The 17,454-nt window shown below is 37.4% G+C and overlaps 1 protein-coding gene across 1 annotated transcript in view; it reads left to right on the forward strand.

Moving 5' to 3' along the window:
- DST (dystonin) overlaps positions 1-17,454 on the forward strand; it is a 447,950-nt gene that overhangs the window by 308,199 nt on the left and 122,297 nt on the right. Inside the window, 5 exon segments of the mRNA XM_008572189.1 lie at positions 8,820-8,972; positions 9,635-9,868; positions 10,338-10,604; positions 14,047-14,592; positions 15,638-15,814. Of these exon segments, the coding sequence (XP_008570411.1) occupies positions 8,820-8,972; positions 9,635-9,868; positions 10,338-10,604; positions 14,047-14,592; positions 15,638-15,814 (1,377 nt within the window).

Consider the following 17,454-nt stretch of genomic DNA (forward strand, 5'->3'; position numbering starts at 1 on the left):
GAAGTGTATTACTTATCAAAAGAAAAAATGCAAACTAAGTTTCATGAAACTTTGCCCACACTTGTGTAACAGACTGACCTGGGATTTTTATATTTTCTTTTCAGCTGGATAAAGTGATTGCAGGTACCATTGATCAGACAACTGGAGAAGTCCTTTCAGTCTTTCAGGCAGTTTTAAGAGGTCTCATTGACTATGACACAGGAATCAGGTTGCTTGAAACACAGCTAATGATTTCTGGTCTAATTTCACCGGAATTAAAAAAATGCTTTGACCTCAAAGATGCTGAAAGTCATGGCCTTATTGATGAACAAATTCTGTGCCAACTCAAAGAACTAAATAAAGCTAAGGAGGTTATTTCTGCTGTGTCATCTACCACAATTCCAGTACTGGATGCTCTGGCTCAAGGTGTGATATCAGAATCCATGGCCATCAAAGTGCTTGAGATACTGCTTTCCACGGGCTTTCTGGTTATTCCAGCCTCGGGAGAGCAGTTGACTCTCCAGAAGGCTTTCCAACAGAACTTGGTTTCCTCAGCCTTATTTTCTAAAATCCTGGAAAGGCAAAATATGTGCAAAGATCTTATTGATCCTTGCACTGCTGAGAAAATTTCTTTAACAGATATAGTGCAAAGAAGTATTTTACAGGAAAACACCAGGATGTGGCTTCTACCTGTGAGACCACAAGAAGGAGGCAGAATAACATTAAAATGTGGAAGAAATATAAGCATTTTAAGGGCAGCTCATGAAGGTCTCATAGACCGTGAAACCATGTTTAGGTTATTAGGTGCACAGCTTCTTTCTGGAGGTCTGATCAGTTACAACTCTGGTCAAAGAATGACTGTCGAAGAAGCTATGGCAGAAGGGGTGATTGACAGAGACACTGCCAACAGCATACTAACATACCAGGTTCAAACAGGTGGAATCATCCACTCAAACCCTGCCAAACGTTTAACTGTAGACGAAGCAGTCCAGTGTGATTTAATAACTTCCAGCAGTGCTCTTTTGATACTGGAGGCTCAGCGAGGCTATGTTGGACTCATTTGGCCCCACTCTGGTGAAATATTCCCCACATCTTCTTCCTTACAGCAAGAGTTGATTACAAATGAATTGGCCTACAAAATCCTGAATGGCAGGCAGAAAATAGCTGCTCTTTATATTCCAGAAAGTTCTCAGGTCATTGATTTGGATGTTGCTAAACAGCTAGGAATTATAGATAATAACACAGCATCGATTTTAAAAAATATAATACTGCCTGATAAAATGCCAGATTTAGAAGATTTAGAAGCTTGTAAAAGTGCCAGAAGATGGCTCTCTTTTTGTAAATTCCAACCATCTATAGTTCATGATTATAGGCAGGAAGAAGATGTTTTTGATGGAGAAGATCCAGTGGTAACTCAGAGCTCAGAAAAAACTAAAAAATTATTTCTGTCTTATTTGATGATAAATAGCTATATGGATGCAAACACAGGGCAGAGGCTTTTGCTGTATGATGGAGACTTGGACGAGGCTGTTGGTATGCTACTGGAAGGCTGTAGTGCAGAATGTGATGAGGATACACCCAGAAAAGAATGTCTTGATGTCTTAAGCTGCCCTGATATGTTTCTTAATACTCCTCCAAGTAAGGAAAAGGATGCATGCACAGCTTCACCAAGTAGTTTTGATAAACATCATTGGAGAGAACCCAAACATAGAGAGACCCTTGACAACAGAAAGCATGCCACAGATGAAGAATTTCATGAAATGGGAAATGTCATCAGTAGTGAGTTTTATCAGTCAGAAAACTTGGCAAATACTGTATCAATTGATCATAAAGTTAACAGTTCATCCAATGTGTGTGTTCCCGATCCCATAACATATTTAACACAGACAGAACATGCAGAAGATAGCACACTTAGACATGACCCTGAAAACGTACTTAAAAACTGTGAAAATCAAAGGCAAGTTGAAGCAAATGAATATGCAGATGAATGTAGGTATTCTAAAAACATTCAAAACTTTGCAAGTAATTTGATAACGAATCCTATTGTGAAATCAAAAACTAGTAGGTTCTGTGATCTGAATGAAATGGAGAATGAAGATAATATACACAAGGATTCACCTATCTTTGACTATTCCCCCAGGCTAAGTGCCTTGTTAAGTCACGATAAATTGAGGCACAGCCAAGGAGGTTTTAATGATGTATACTCTGCAGAGAGCAATGGAAGTAAATGTGAAGCCTCTACATTGCCATTCAATGACCAAACCATGTTACCAGATCAAAGAATGGGAGAAAAATTTCAAGACCAGTTTCTGGGAATTGCAGCTATTAACATCAGGTTACAGGGAGAACATTCTGGACAGAAATATTTAAATATTGATTGTAGTAATCCTCAAGTACAGTATCACAATAATGAATCCATTTCACATAGTTCTGATGAGGATGAAAAAATGCATACTGCTTCTCCGCAGAAAACTGAAGAAGGGCAGAATGAGTCTGACATGGAAGAGAACTCCTGTGCAGTGACTCCAAGGGGTGATGCTGATAATGCCAACATGTCTTGTATTTGTAGTACACCATCGCTTGAAGGAACCATAAGTGCTGGTGACTATGAAACATCACTGCTGGATGATGAGCAGAGTGACACGGGAACAGACAGTGATAGTGATGATGATTTTTATGATACCCCCTTGTTTGAAGATGATGACCATGATTCTCTGCTTCTTGAAGGTGATGACCGTGATTGTGTGCAGCCTGAGGACTATGACACACTGCAAGAGGAAAACGATGGGACAGCTCCTCCTGCAGATGTTTTTTACGATGTTTCAAAAGAGAATGAAAGTTTTGTGGTTCCCCAGGGGGGACTAGTTGGTAACTTAAGTGTGAGCGGCCAAGCACAGTGTCTTCAGGATTTTCTCATAGGCATTAAGAAAGCTGAATTAGATTCTGGTGAAATAATACATTTAAATTCAGTTGGCTTAGACAAGGTGAATGGACCGTCACTGGAAACTGCATCAGAAAGGGAACATGCAAATATGCTTGAAGGTGATGAGTCTGACCCAGTGACTGACTATGAAACTGTAGGAAGGAAAGAGAGCTTCAGCGCTTCATTAGAATTTGATGGCACTGGCAGGTGGAGAGGAAGAAGAGAGGAGTGTGTAACTGGAGAAGAATTTCAATCTGATACTGAGTATTTTGACTCTGTGCAAAGTGAAGAAAGTTATGGTGATTATGTATGTGACAGTAATGATCAGGATGATAATGATGACCACGACAACTGTGATGAGGGTGGTGATGAAGAAGGAGGAAGAATGGGAGAGGAGAACAGAAAGCCCACGTGCCAGGATGAGGCTGAAAGTTGGGATATCCAGTCGTGTGCCTCCACTGTAAATGTAAAGGAAAGCAGTGTTGAAAATCAAAGTACTAATAAAATCATTCTCCTGGATAAAATGCACAGTTATACTTCTTTAGAAAAACAGCAGAGTGTAAATGTTTTACAGCTGGAACCAACTAGTAAGAGTAGCTTAGTTATCGAAAGAAGGAACCTTTCAGAGTATACAACTGAAATTGTTGGAAAAAGCAAAGAAAACCTGTTGAATCGTGAGATAGTACCTAAGGATATATTGCTGCCTGTCATTAAAGACAGTGGATCAGAAAAAACCTTTGACCCTGTAGGTATTTTACATAATAATATCAGTTCAACTTCTGAATTAGATAGTGATCTAATGAACACAAAGGTTAAGTTGATTCAAGGGCCAGAATCTACTGACTCCATGAAAGGTGAACATAAATATTTGAAGAATGTGACACCTAAAATCACCTCATCTTTTGGTGAAATCATTTGTTCTGAGCCTGATTTAATAGGAAAACCTGCTGAGGAAAGCCGTTTGTTATCCATAGCCTCTGCAACTGACAAAGATCATCAGGGAAATGTAAGCGATCTAACGAAAGAGAGAGATGACAAAAACAGTATACTAACAGATGAGACTCAGAAAATGTGCCTGGGTAAAGGAGAAGTGCTTAAAGAAGGTCGAGTAGAAGAAGAAAATAAATATCTCAAACTTTTGTCTAGTAAAAATACAAGGGACAATCTCAATTTACTTAATAGTCAGTTTCCATCTCCACAAATCACAGACAATGAAGAACTTAATCAGAAAAGCCTTAAAAAAGCCATGGTAACTCTTAAAGATGAACCAAAGAATCTACAAACAATGGTTAGTGAAAGTCTTGTTCAGTTTGAGAATCTTGAAGAAATATTTGACACATCAGTTTCCAAAGTGATCGATAATGACATTCCTTCAGACATTATATCGTCTGAAGGGAGTACTAGTATTGAGAAAGATTCATTCACTGATAAACCTGAGAAAGAGCCTGATATGTTTACTTATTTAAAACATTGTGCTAAATATATAAAAGCAAAAGATGTGCCAAAACCAAATGAAGATATCCCAAGCCATGTTTTAATAGCTGCCCCACCCATGAAAGAACATTTACAATTAGGAGTTAATAATGCAAAAGAGAAGTCAACTTGTACTCAAGAAGACTCCCCTCTAAATGAGATGGCACGGTGTAATGTTTGTACTAAAGAAGGTGTCTCAGAAGGAGGAACAGAAATTCCTCAGTTCACAGCAGAAAGTAGTGAAACCACACTTTCAATCTTACCTCTTAAAAATGTGGGAGACCTTGAGAAAGATAATGATTTTGTGCAGTTAGAGCTCTGTACAAATGGAAAAAGAAATAACTCCAATAACACTTCAGATACTGACTACTCATTCTTAGAAATTAATAAGAAAGAAATAATTGAGCAACAGCCACCAAAAGAAAAAGCTTTGTCTCCAAGACCCCAAGAAAAGGAGGTTCAGATTCCTGAATTATCTCAGGTATTTGTCGAGGATGTAACGGATATCTTAAAAAGCAGATTGAAAGAAGCTCTTATGAATCCTCTAGAAGTTGAAGAACCTTCAGCCTGTGCAGACACTACAATTTTAGTTCAAAACTTAATTAAAAGGATTAGCACATCACAGTTGGTAAATGAAGCATCTATTATGACCAGTGTCTCTAAAAGCAGTGACTACACTGGAGTTTGTCCCATGAATAACTCATCAGAACTAAAAGCAGAGAGTAGAGATGACCCTTTCTGCATTGAAAATCTTAAGTCTGGGCTTCTCCTTGATATGTTGAAGCAAAATCAACATAGCCAGAAAATTAAAGGAGTATTTGAACTGATGAGAGAATTAACTCAGATGGAGTATGATCTAGAGAAAAGAGGTATTACATCCAAAATACTTCCATTGCAACTTGAAAATATTTTCTACAAGCTGCTTGCTGATGAATATTCAGAAAAAGTAGAACAGGTTGGAGATTTGAATCAAAGGGCACGTACTACTTGTGAGATGGTGGAAGAAGAGCCACACATTCTTGGTGATCTTAAAAGCGAAAAAGGAAACCACTGTTCCCTTCATTTACAAACTATAAAAGAGATTGGACTAGAAAACTCCACTGTATGTGCATCAGCATTACCAAGAGATGAGCAGCTCAAGGAGCTATGCGATGATTCCCCAAACCAGTTGGAATGTATTTCAGGGTCAAAACAAATGACTTCTGGAGATAGCTCAGTGGAACAGGTAAGTTGACATACACATTTTATGTGGAAGTACCTGCATGAAACATTTGCTTACAAACCTGCATAAAGCCTATTGAATTAAAATATCCAATTTTATTTTTAGTTTTCCCATGAGTTACAGCAGTGTTTACGGCACACCAAAAAAATGCATGAGTATTTGACTTTGCTTCAAGATATGAACCCCCCCTTAGACAACCAGTACTCTCTGGATAATAGTCTAGAAGCTTTGAAGAATCAACTTAAACAGTTAGAGGTAAGAATCGTCTGCTGCCTATTTGGATGGTAGTCAGCTGATGTTAGATTGGGTAAAAGAAGCAAAACACTTCACTTACATGTTTTATTTTATATTTGTGTTTTTCACTAAATAGTAAAAGGATCTGGGATATATTTCTTTGCAGAAATTTGAAATGGGATTGGCTCCAATTGCAGTTATTATAAGAAAAGATATGAAGTTGGCAGAAGAATTCTTAAAGTCTCTTCCCAGTGACTTTCCCAGAGGTCATCTTGAGGAATTGAATATAAGCCACCAAGGCTTGCAGACCGCCTTCTCTTCCCTCAGTGACATGTCTTCAGAAAGAATGAAACAGATCACGCTTGCGATTGACTCTGAAATGGTAAGCATAAAAATGTCAAATTTTGATTTTTGAAGAAAATTTTATTATTTGAGAATTTAGTCATATGATGAAGTATTTAAATTTTAGAGTTTTAAGCCTCTTTAAACCCCGAATCACTATTTGTATGAATTTGAACTTTAGGGGACAGATGGAAATAAACACACAATTTTATCTTCTAGTCTAAATTAACAGTTTCCCATGAAGGATTTCTGCATAAACTTAAGTCATTCTCAGATTGGATATCAGAGAAGAACAGATCTGTGAGGGATATTGAGATTGCGAATGTTCAAGATACTGAACATGTAAAGAAAAGTTTGGAGTTTCTCAAGGCAAGTATCAAAATAAATGAAAAAGTACGTTAAAAATACCCATGTACTTTATATAATAAATGCTTAGAAAAAATACGACTTTGTTAAGGCTGTAAAGGATTATTTCCTTTTTTTGTCTCTTAGAGGTGTTTGTTTATAGTTGACACAACTATAAAATAATCACAACTTTATGGATGTCATTTTGTTGCTATCCCAAATGCCTTATCAAACTCATACTACCACTGACATGTTGAGATTTGTGTTTATGTGTTTATTTATGTAGCAGTCATGTAAATACATAATAGTATAAGTGGTATTTATATGTTAGTCACTTTTGGCAAGGAATTTTTTTTTTTTTTCCAAATTCTTAGTTTGAACAGCATACCTTATGAATGATCATTAGGCTCCTGGCCTGAGAGTCAGAAAACTGAAATTCTGGCCCATTTAATTCGTATAATGGAATCCCTCAATCTTGTTTATGTGTTACCACAGTTACATGGATGCCATATATATTAGCAAGAACTATGTTAATGTGAGCGTTTCCCTTCATTGTGCTAAATGTACCTAAGTTGGAGCTTTGTCTTTTGTCAGAGTTACATTTTAAGTGTGAGGTGGCAGGCAGAAAAAAAAAATATTTCTTAGAGAGGTTACTTATTTTTTCATAGAATATTAGCTATCATTGTATTTAAATAATTAATTTATTGTCTATTACTAGATGATGAATAAATTTTTGACAATAACAAGAGAGTCAATAAGCCTTTTAGTACCTGATATAAGAAGAATATTTAAAAAATAAATATTATTGTTTATATGAACTTTATCATGACTTAACTCTCTATTGGTAACTTGTACTACTTTGTTCACAGAATGTATTAAAAGACCTTGGACATACCAAAATGCAGCTGGAGACTACTGCCTTTGATGTGCAGTTCTTCATTTCTGAATATGCACAAGACCTGACTCCCAACCAAAGCAAACAACTGCTGAGGCTCTTAAATACAACACAGAAGCGTTTTCTTGATGTACAGGAATCAGTAACTACGCAGGTGGAATGTTTAGAGACTCAGTTACAGCTAGAACAGGATCTTGATGATCAGAAGGTTTGCCTTTCTTTGTGGAGATGGAATTCTTTGTTTTCACTTCTTCAGTGTGAAACCTTCATATAGATATCCAGGAATTATAGCATAATAGGAAAGATTTTTCTGGAAAGGCATTTAAGATACAATATAGAGATCATACAGTGTATAACAATATTCTTTTCCACAATGACTTTAATTTTTATGACTCCCTAAAACTACTCATTTCACATGAGAGTCTTGACTTTTTTTCTTCCTAAGAGGAGGAAAAATGGATACACTCAGAAATTTCGAGGAATAAGTTGATGAATATATGGCTAAAGAAGATTAAGAGTATCTTTTACCTCTGAGAGGTGATATGGTTCAGCAGCTTAGAGCGTGGGCTCTGGAGCCAGATTGCTTGAGTTTATATCCTGGCTGCACTGCTCACTCATTTTGTGACCTAGGACAAGTCACTTAACCTCAGTTTTCTCATTGGTAAATTGGAAATAATAATAGTTCTTACCAGGTAGTGTTGTTAGCATCGATAAAAGAATGTGTGTAAGATTCTTAGTACCTTACCTAGCATGTGTTAGGCTCTCAGTAAACATGATCTATGGCTATAAAATGAATAACTAGTGTATATATAATAGGAAAATGAAAGATGCAAGGAATTACTAGTATTGACTTATTAATCTTTTAGATTTAACGAATTGTATTAGAGTGCTATATCTAATAGCAATAATGAGCAAAGAGGTGGGAATGCAATTAGACTTAAGTAGAAATATCGCATGCAATGTGTCTTTTATTATTTTCTTGAAGCACCCAGGCATTGTCTCTAGCATGATAACTTGTATACACATATCAAATATGTTAACCAACAAATCACGACTAACTTCTCTTTTGATGTCCTTTTGCAGAATTAATTGTGTGTATCGCAGGTTTCAAGAGCTTAAGAAAATGGGATGTTTCTTCCTGTCGGTCAGAAGTTCCATCTCTTACACATATGCATGGCCAGTACTCTGTTCGGCATTTTCATCCATACATGATCTCTTTCCTTGTATATGGGACATGCTCATACTTTCTGATTCACCTTGCTCCATGTACCCCACTGCTATCATGTTTACAGCATACTTATAAAAGCTTATTAGGGGAAACTTGAAAAATGTGTTCTAATAAGGAGCTATCACAATAGTGATTTATGACCACACATTTAAGATATTTTGGTTTTTTTCCACTTTAGATTATGGCAGAGCGTCAGCAGGAGTACAAAGAGAAACTCCAAGGGATATGTGATTTCCTCACTCAAACTGAAAACCGTCTAATTGGTCACCAAGAAGCCTTTGTGATTGGAGATGGCACGGTTGAGTTAAAAAAGTACCAATCCAAGCAAGAGGTAGAGTTTGGTTTTGTTTCAGCAGCTCTCTGTTGGTGTTATGTTTGACTACTGCCCTCTGGAAGGCAAACAGGATTATTGAAAAATGCCAATAATTTTAGCTTTTCAGAAGCAAGGCATACCTAGGTGCCCCAGGCCTGAGCATTAAACTTTACACTAAAAGTTAGATTTCCAACTACAAGCGGGCCAGGTAATTTTCTTGACTTTTTTGGTGAGATATTGAGTGGAGGAAGTATAAAGGAGGTTTGATAGTAGAAATACCTTGTGTGATAAATTAAAATTTGGATCTATTTAAGGCCAACCTATTCACTTGCAAATCAGGGGAAATAGCCACCAGCTATTGTAAATGTGCTCATATAATATAAAAAAATTTGGTGTGTGTAAAAAATTGTTGTTTTCAGTATTTCAAAAACTACATTCTTTTGTCACAGAAAATATGAAAATCTCATACTTTTCTTCAGTGTTGTTCAAGATTTCAAATTATATTAAATATTGTGATTGAAGTACACCAACTCAAATTAACACATTGAATATGCTTTTTCAAACTGTGTGTCCTAGACTCTCTTTTTCTCTCACCTCTACTTTTAGAATTACAACTCTGGAAGAGTTCAATGGTAATAATTTAATGAAATATTTTTGTGTTTGTGTGTGTGTGTTAAAAGGAATTACAGAAGGATATGCAAGGAAGTGCACAGGCACTGGCAGAAATAGTGAAAAACACAGAGAACTTCTTAAAAGAGAATGGTGAAAAGTTGTCACAAGAAGATAAGGATTTGATTGAACAGAAACTTAATGAAGCTAAGACAAAATGTGAACAGCTTAATATAAAGGCAGAACAGTCAAAAAAGGAGCTGGATAAAGTTGTGACATCAGCAATCAAGGAAGAAAATGAAAAAGTTTGTATTCAAATATGTGGTACACTATTGCTTTGTGAAAAATGATTAGTGTAACAGCTAGTTGATTTATTAAGTGATATCAGGTGGTAGTAAGCGATGGTCAGCATCAAGGACTAAAATTCTGGGTTTCCAGGTGTATAATTGATCAAACAAAAGGTTTGAAGATTTAGCTTTGCTTAACTTTTTCTTAAAATTTAAGTGGGATTGTGAGACTTTCACTTTCACATTTGTGAAATGTATGATCACTCGTCAATTATAGCTAAAATTTTGGGATATATTTCTAAGAACAGTGAAAACTGCAAAGTAACTGCCTATTGCTCTAAGGTTTAATTCCAATGTGTTTTAAATAAGTGTCAGTTTTAGTATCCTCATTCTAATTTAAAATGATCTAAATATTTATTTTTGGAATGTCTTAAAACTGTGCCTCGGCCTGTGTTCAGAGTACCTGTCCTGAACTTTCTCTGCCTAGGTTGCAGCTGTGAAGCAATTGGAAGAGAGCAAAGCCAAAATAGAAGACCTTTTGGACTGGTTGTCAAACATGGACAAGGACTCAGAAAGGGCAGAGACAAAACACAAACAGATAATTGAACAGAATGGGACCCATTTTCAAGAAGGTGATGGCAAGTCGGTGATTGGAGAAGAGGATGAAGTTAATGGTAACCTGTTGGAAACTGATGTTGATGGGCAAGTTGGAACCACCGAGGAGAATCTGAACCAGCAATACCAGAAAGTTAAGGTGTTTTTTTTTTTTTTTTTCCTTTTTGTCTTTTTTTACTGACCGGTAATGGGATCGCAACCCTCGGTGTCGCGCCCGTACCGGGGACCGGCAACGGGATCGCAACCCTCGGTGTTGCACCCGCACTGTGCTCAGCCAGTGAGCGGGAACCGGTCTCCACATGGGATCCGAACCCTCAGCGGGAGCGCCGCCGCGCTCCCAAGCAGCGCACTCTCCAGTGCGCCACCGGACCGGCCCAAGGTGTGTTGTTTTAAACATAGTGATATCGTAACATTCTATTTCCAGGTCAGTAAAGATAGAAACAACCTGGCACATGAGTTACCTTCTCAAACCTTAATGACCACAGAGTAAAGTCCTTTGTTTCTAGGTTCATCATTATGTCAAATATAAATTATTGTGAGAATTCTAAGCAAGGTAAAAAAATGAGAAAAAATCATTAGATCTAGTATTCTTGACATAATGAAGCAGAATCATAAGGAATCAATAGAAATGATAATGATAGTTAACATTTATAGAGCAAGTACAGAAAACCAGTCTTACATTCTTCTAAGCTCCTAGCACAGTTAGTCCTCCCGATTACTCTTTGAGGTTTTTATTTTCCTTTTACAGATGTGGTAGCTGTAACTTGGCGTACTAAAGTAGCTTGCCCAAGTTACACAGCAAGTAAGGCACAGAGTTCGGATTTAAAACTAGGCCATGTGCTTAGTTTCTCTGCTAAATTCTCATTCACATTCATAGACTAGTTTGCTGTGCAATCTTGAGCTCACCTAAGTTCTTTCCGAGCTCAGCTTATCTATACAGTGAAGGATATTGTTGAAAAGAGATCTAAAAGCCCTTCTAAAAATTTACTGTGTGGTGGGAATTAAAGCTAATAACAATGCCACTATAGATACAAAGGCAACTTTTGTAAAATCATTTTTAAAGTGTCATATAGTTATCAATTATTTCATTGTGTGGCTTTCAGTAGTCGGTTGACTAGACTTTAGAAACTTTTACAGTTCTATTTGGTTTCCTCCAATTAGTCATCTTCGGAATCTTCAGAATATGATACTCTGTGTGAGGTTCATATGTGAGGTATTTATAGAAAATATAAATTAAGCCAGAAGAAGAGTGGAAGTATTTGCTATATCATAGTTTCAAGGGGCTATTATAGGGCCTTATCATTATTGTCTCTTACAATGAAAAATCTAATGAATTCCTAAAGGAACTTTATGAATCAGTTGCAAAGAAGTCAGGTAATGTTAGTAATGTGTCCAAAGTGGTGAAAAATACCAGTGGGTGTACTTACCATAAACATGTCACAAAGCAAAGCCCTGGTTTTTAGCCACAGTATGACATTTCCCTTCTGATCTTCTTACCTCTAGGAATATGGGAATCTGAAAGTGTTTTAGAAAGTCCTAATCTCCTGGTAGGGTGGAAAGATGCCCAAAGGGCCTGAGCCAAGAATTTCTAGCTCTCTGTAGTTGTGCCACGTGTCCTGGGCCAAGCCACTCTCCTCCTTTAGCTGGAGATTCCTCATTTGTAACAGGAAGGGGATGGATATGGTTGTTCATAGGGCATTCTATATGTCTAGTCAACCCTACTATGTGCAAAGCCCTTCTGGAGGGTAGCGTATGAGTATAATTCAAATACCAAAGACAAAGTCTGAGGGAGAAAAGTTATTTAGTCAAAAATATTTATCATGTGCGCACGCATGGCTGGCATTGTTACAGACAGTGAGGATACAAATGTTAATGAGTCTGTTCTCAGCTGACTGTTCAGTCAAAAATATGTATCATGTGCCTATAGTGTGGCAGACATTGTTACAGACAGTGAGGATTCAAATGTTAATCAGTCTGTTCTCAGCTGACTAATTGGGATCAGACTTTTAAGTGAAAAAATTGCCCTACAGTAGACTTCTAAGTCCTTTTTACTTCCCAGCATACAGTTTTTCTCCCTCGGCCCCTGTGTGCCAGCACTGTTCTAGGTGCTTAGGATTCCCCAGTGAGCAAAATAAATGCCCTGTCCTGGTGCTTACATACAGGGCAGGGGCGGGGGGCGGGGGGGGAGGATGGTCCGGATGGTACAACAGACATTAACTAAGTTATGTGGTATGTTAGAAGGTGGTAAGTGCAAATGGAGAAAAACTAAAAAGTTGGGTAAGGATGGTTGAGCGTGGGGTTGGGGGCCAGTTTTCAGTGTTTAAATAAAATAGTCAAGGTGGGCCACGTTGAGAAGATCAGATTTGTGCAAAGACTTAGAAGAGTCAGGGGGTTAGTCAAGTGGATGTCTGATGAAAGAGCTGTTACTAGACAAAGAACAGCAGGAGAAAGATTCTAAAGTGTCTGCCAGGTTCGAGGCGGGGGTAGGGGTGGGAGCAGTTAAGAGGTCGCATATAGTAAGTAGAAGGAGCTCTTATGTAATGGGATCAGACCATTTGGCTCCATATAAGCCATTATAAGAAATGTTGAAAATAGCCCAAAAGGATGATCCTTTTTGCCATATTTGTATGGTGTATTGGGGTGAGTGGGAGAAGATACTGATGGCTGGAGGAAAGGGACTCCAGCCACTCGAGGCCCACCTGCTGCCCTGAAGCCTGAGTTGATCAGTAGCTGTGCACACCTGTGTCCTGTTTGCAGCACACCTGCTGGGAGCTCTGCCTTCCTGCCTTCAGGGTGAATTTGGATCCCAGGCTCTGCAGGAAGTGTTCTGTTTATGTGATCTCATATACTCCTTACAGCAAACCTGTGATGTTTAGGGATTATTGTCTTCATTTTCACATGCAGGAAACTGAGGCCCAATGAAGCTAATTAGTTCCAGTATTCTCTTTTATTATTTCTGTTCCTTTAACTTCCACCGGGCTTCTCTGAATGAACATTTTTCTTGCTTAATGTTGAATTTGTAAGAATGAATATGCTAATAATAAATTTTAAAAAATTTTTAAATTGTTGATGTATTTTTATAGCTTTAATATTACAGATTATTTTTCCCTATTTAAATGTTTTTTCAGGATCATTTCCTAATAAAAAATATTGTACTCATCTGCTAAGTAATTAGGTAAAATGTGAGTGGTCCCTTTTGGGTGGTTTTAAGGAAGCAGTGAGTAAAATGAGATCAGATTACAGATGCTTGTTTTTGGAATCAGAAGAGAAATTTGTTAACATTTTTTCTAAACTTCTCAAAAACAGTATTTGTCTTATATGATTATCTGAGTACTTTTTAGAGAAGACTTGGAATATCCTTAAAAATAAGATAAGAGTGTTCAAAATGCAGCTCTTGCTGTCCAGAAATTTACCAATAAAAGGGGAATATTGTACGAGTATAGCTTGAAAAGGGAAATGAGAAGCAAGTTGCACCATGTGGATAATTGATGCTTGTTGTTCCTGAGGCAACATGGAGCTCTGATGGCTTTGGTGTAACCATGTCACTGCTTTAAAGTTATGGTCAATTTGTTTTCACATAGGCTCAACACGAGAAGATCATCTCTCAGCACCAATCAGTCATCATAGCCACTCAGTCTGCACAAGCATTGCTTGAGAAACAGGGTCACTATCTCTCTCCTGAGGAAAAAGAGAAACTGCAAAAGAACATGAAGGAACTGAAAGCACATTATGAGACTGTACTAGCTGAGTCGGAGAAGAAAGTGAAGTTAACACACTCTCTGCAGGAGGAATTAGAAAAGTTCGATGCTGATTATAGCGAGTTTGAGCACTGGCTACGGCAGTCAGAACAAGAACTTGAAAACCTGGAGGCAGGTGCAGATGACTTCAACGGTTTAATGACCAAACTGAAGAGGCAGAAGAGTTTCTCAGAAGACGTTATTTCTCACAAAGGTGACTTGAGGTACATCACAATTTCTGGAAACAGGGTGTTAGAGGCTGCCAAATCTTGCAGCAGGAGAGATGGCGGCAAGATTGACAAAGATGATATTGACACTTCTGCAACCCACAGAGAAGTCCAGAGCAAATTGGACGATGCTACGGATCGGTTCAGGTCTCTCTACTCTAAGGTAATTTTATTTTTATTTTTTAAGGGGAAGATCGATCTGTGATTATAGATTTCACTTTGTCCTCTTAACTTTTGTTTTGGAATTAGAAGCAAGAAACCTAAAAACCAAAGCAGGGAAAAAAGGTAGCTTCAGCCTACTTCCTTCAGTTTTATTCATCTGCTTTACTTCTGAAAAATGTGTTTAAAAATTAGGAGATTAAAGTTATTTATTTGGTTAGTTTTGAGAGAGTGGTTTCCAGGCAGCCCCAGCTCTAAAACTCTAATATCCAATTTGACCACCAGATGGCGAATATGTATTGACTCTAAGTAAAAATAGTGGCTTGCAGCCTCTCAAGTTTGGGAACTATAGTTTCATTTTAAATAATTCTCTTCACAAATACTACAAGTGTTTGTCTTACAGAAATATTTGATCAGTATATTGTTTTAGTATTTAATGACCGACAGACTATTTTGCTTCTTTTACTTCTGTGGACAAGTAAAAGAGTTTTGTTTTTAAAAAACCCTTATATTTCCCTGTTTGCAATACAAGCTGAACAGACTTACCAAGTTGCATAAATGATTTGAAGATCATCATTGATTCTTGGACTTGACTTCATTCTAATGTAGACCATATGCCCTTCTTGTGTTAATCAATCTTATGCAATATAGAGAAGTGATTTATGAGATACCTTGAAAACCTTTCTATCAAATACATATCTATACACATGGTGTATAGAACCCAGTGGGAATGTGACCTGGTATATCAGCCTGCTCTGATGATTAATATCTTTATCCTTCATTTTGTGTTAAGACTCAGCCCTTATAAGTATGTTTTTGAATTGGTATAAATCTAGAACTATCTCCTCATTTTTGTGGTTACTTTTTGACTTCTTAGAGGATGCTTCTTCATGCAGAAGAGAAAATCTTAGCTCTATAAAGGTTTAATTAACTTTGGCTGAAGTCTGTTTTTTTCCAAGTTACACAGTCATAGATCCTAAAGTTATTTGACCTTATTTATGAAAATAGTGGGTTTTAATTTCCTACCCCTTTTCTCTTTTGATTTTCAGTGCAGCGTTCTTGGAAATAATCTTAAAGATCTGGTGGATAAATATCAACACTATGAAGATGCTTCATGTGGACTTCTTTCTGGGCTCCAGGCCTGTGAAGTCACAGCAAGCAAACACTTATCTGAGCCTATTGCTGTGGACCCCAAAAATCTGCAAAGGCAATTAGAAGAGACCAAGGTAAAAAAAAGAAAGAGAGTGGTCTGGTTTTCGAGTAGTCTTATTGAAAGACTTCCAGTTTCCTACACTTTTGTGATAGTTTCATCTAGGCTAGGGGAACAAGGATGAGAAATTATACTTCTCTCTCCAGAGGGAGTTATGATGCTCTTTCCCCACAGTCCATTCATTTTTTCCCCCGCTATTTAATTGTTTTGACATTGCCGTCATGGCTTGTTACCTGCATTCCACTATCCCTCCTCCCCAAACAAAACCCAGTATCAGTCAAGCCACTTGTTTATCTCTATACTTGTTTATCGTGTTCATTGTTTCTTTCCTCCATTAGAGTTAAATAGGTGTTTTTGTTCATTGCTGTATTCCTAGCACCTAGAATATTACCTGGTCCAAAGTAGGTACTCAATACATATTTGATCAAGAACAGACAGGTGGCAAGGAAGAGTGATGTCACTATCATATTCGGGATTCTAAGGACCAGGATCGGGCTTCCTACTGACTGTCCTCAGGATTCATAGAGATGCAAACTTTGGTTATTACTTGGCACAGTTCTCAGAAAGTCTACCTGCTCTTTCAGAAGTGCAGCCTTGATGTGGGAGTCTCAGACATACCCTCAGTGGCAGAGAGACTCTTTATTCTATTTTAAAATCTATGGCAATATAAATTTATGACCAATAATTTTGATTTTCAAAGTTTTGTTTCATAAATCTATTCTACGATTCCTTTTAGAAGGTGGTTAGCAGTGGCTTATTGCTGCCATAGCTAGAAAGTAAACACAGGATTGCCAGTTAATCAACCACCTTTCAGAATTTTATTGCCTGTTAGTTACAGGGTCAAAAATCATCATTGTTCTGTTAACAAGAAAACAGGTTCCCTACTGGGTGGGCTTAAAGTTAGGTATTACCTGAGACTGGTGACTTCTGGCTGGAAGAAAGCTTAGTCAAACTTGGGGTGGAGTGTGGCAAGTTAAGGCCAGACAGAGAGAAGGCCCTGAATAGGGGATGGAAGCATAGGAGGAGAGGAGGGAGGGGAGGGTGGAAGGCAAAGAGAGTGGATCGTCTCCTTTCCTGGGCTGAAGAGTTGACGCAGCCCCACAGTGGGCACCAAGGAGATGTCCTAGGCCAGGTTAGCAGGCAATTAACATTGCCTGTATTACACTTGATTAGGAAGTTAGAAATTTTTTAGGATAGGAAAGTATGTAAAATAGAAATAACACATTTTAAGTTAGATCTGTATTAGGAAGTAGATTATATCCTGTATAAAAGTAACTTTTATGTAACTAGAGCAAAGAAACCAAGAAAGAAAGAAAAACCCAAGAGAATGCTATGGCTTTTTAACTAAACCATACATGTAAAATTAGATACATGGACTAATTTTAAAACAGAAAAACTTGTTTGGTAAGTACTGTAGAAGACTTCTACTCTAATCCTAAGGCAGTCAGAGAGATACAAAAAAGAGAGACATCTCAAGGGAGAATGAATTCTAATTAAGCCATAGAATAATTTTAAAAATTAAATGTACAATTAAAGTTGTTCCTGGCTTATTACCTTTTTCTCACAGACGATCTCAGAATGTATCAAAGATAAAGTTTTATGAAGATTAATTATCATCATTTACTTCATATTTATTAACAATACTTTATAATTACT

The sequence above is a fragment of the Galeopterus variegatus genome, unplaced genomic scaffold (assembly GCF_000696425.1).
Source record: "Galeopterus variegatus unplaced genomic scaffold, G_variegatus-3.0.2 Scaffold763, whole genome shotgun sequence".
In the NCBI taxonomy this organism is placed as follows: domain Eukaryota; kingdom Metazoa; phylum Chordata; class Mammalia; order Dermoptera; family Cynocephalidae; genus Galeopterus; species Galeopterus variegatus.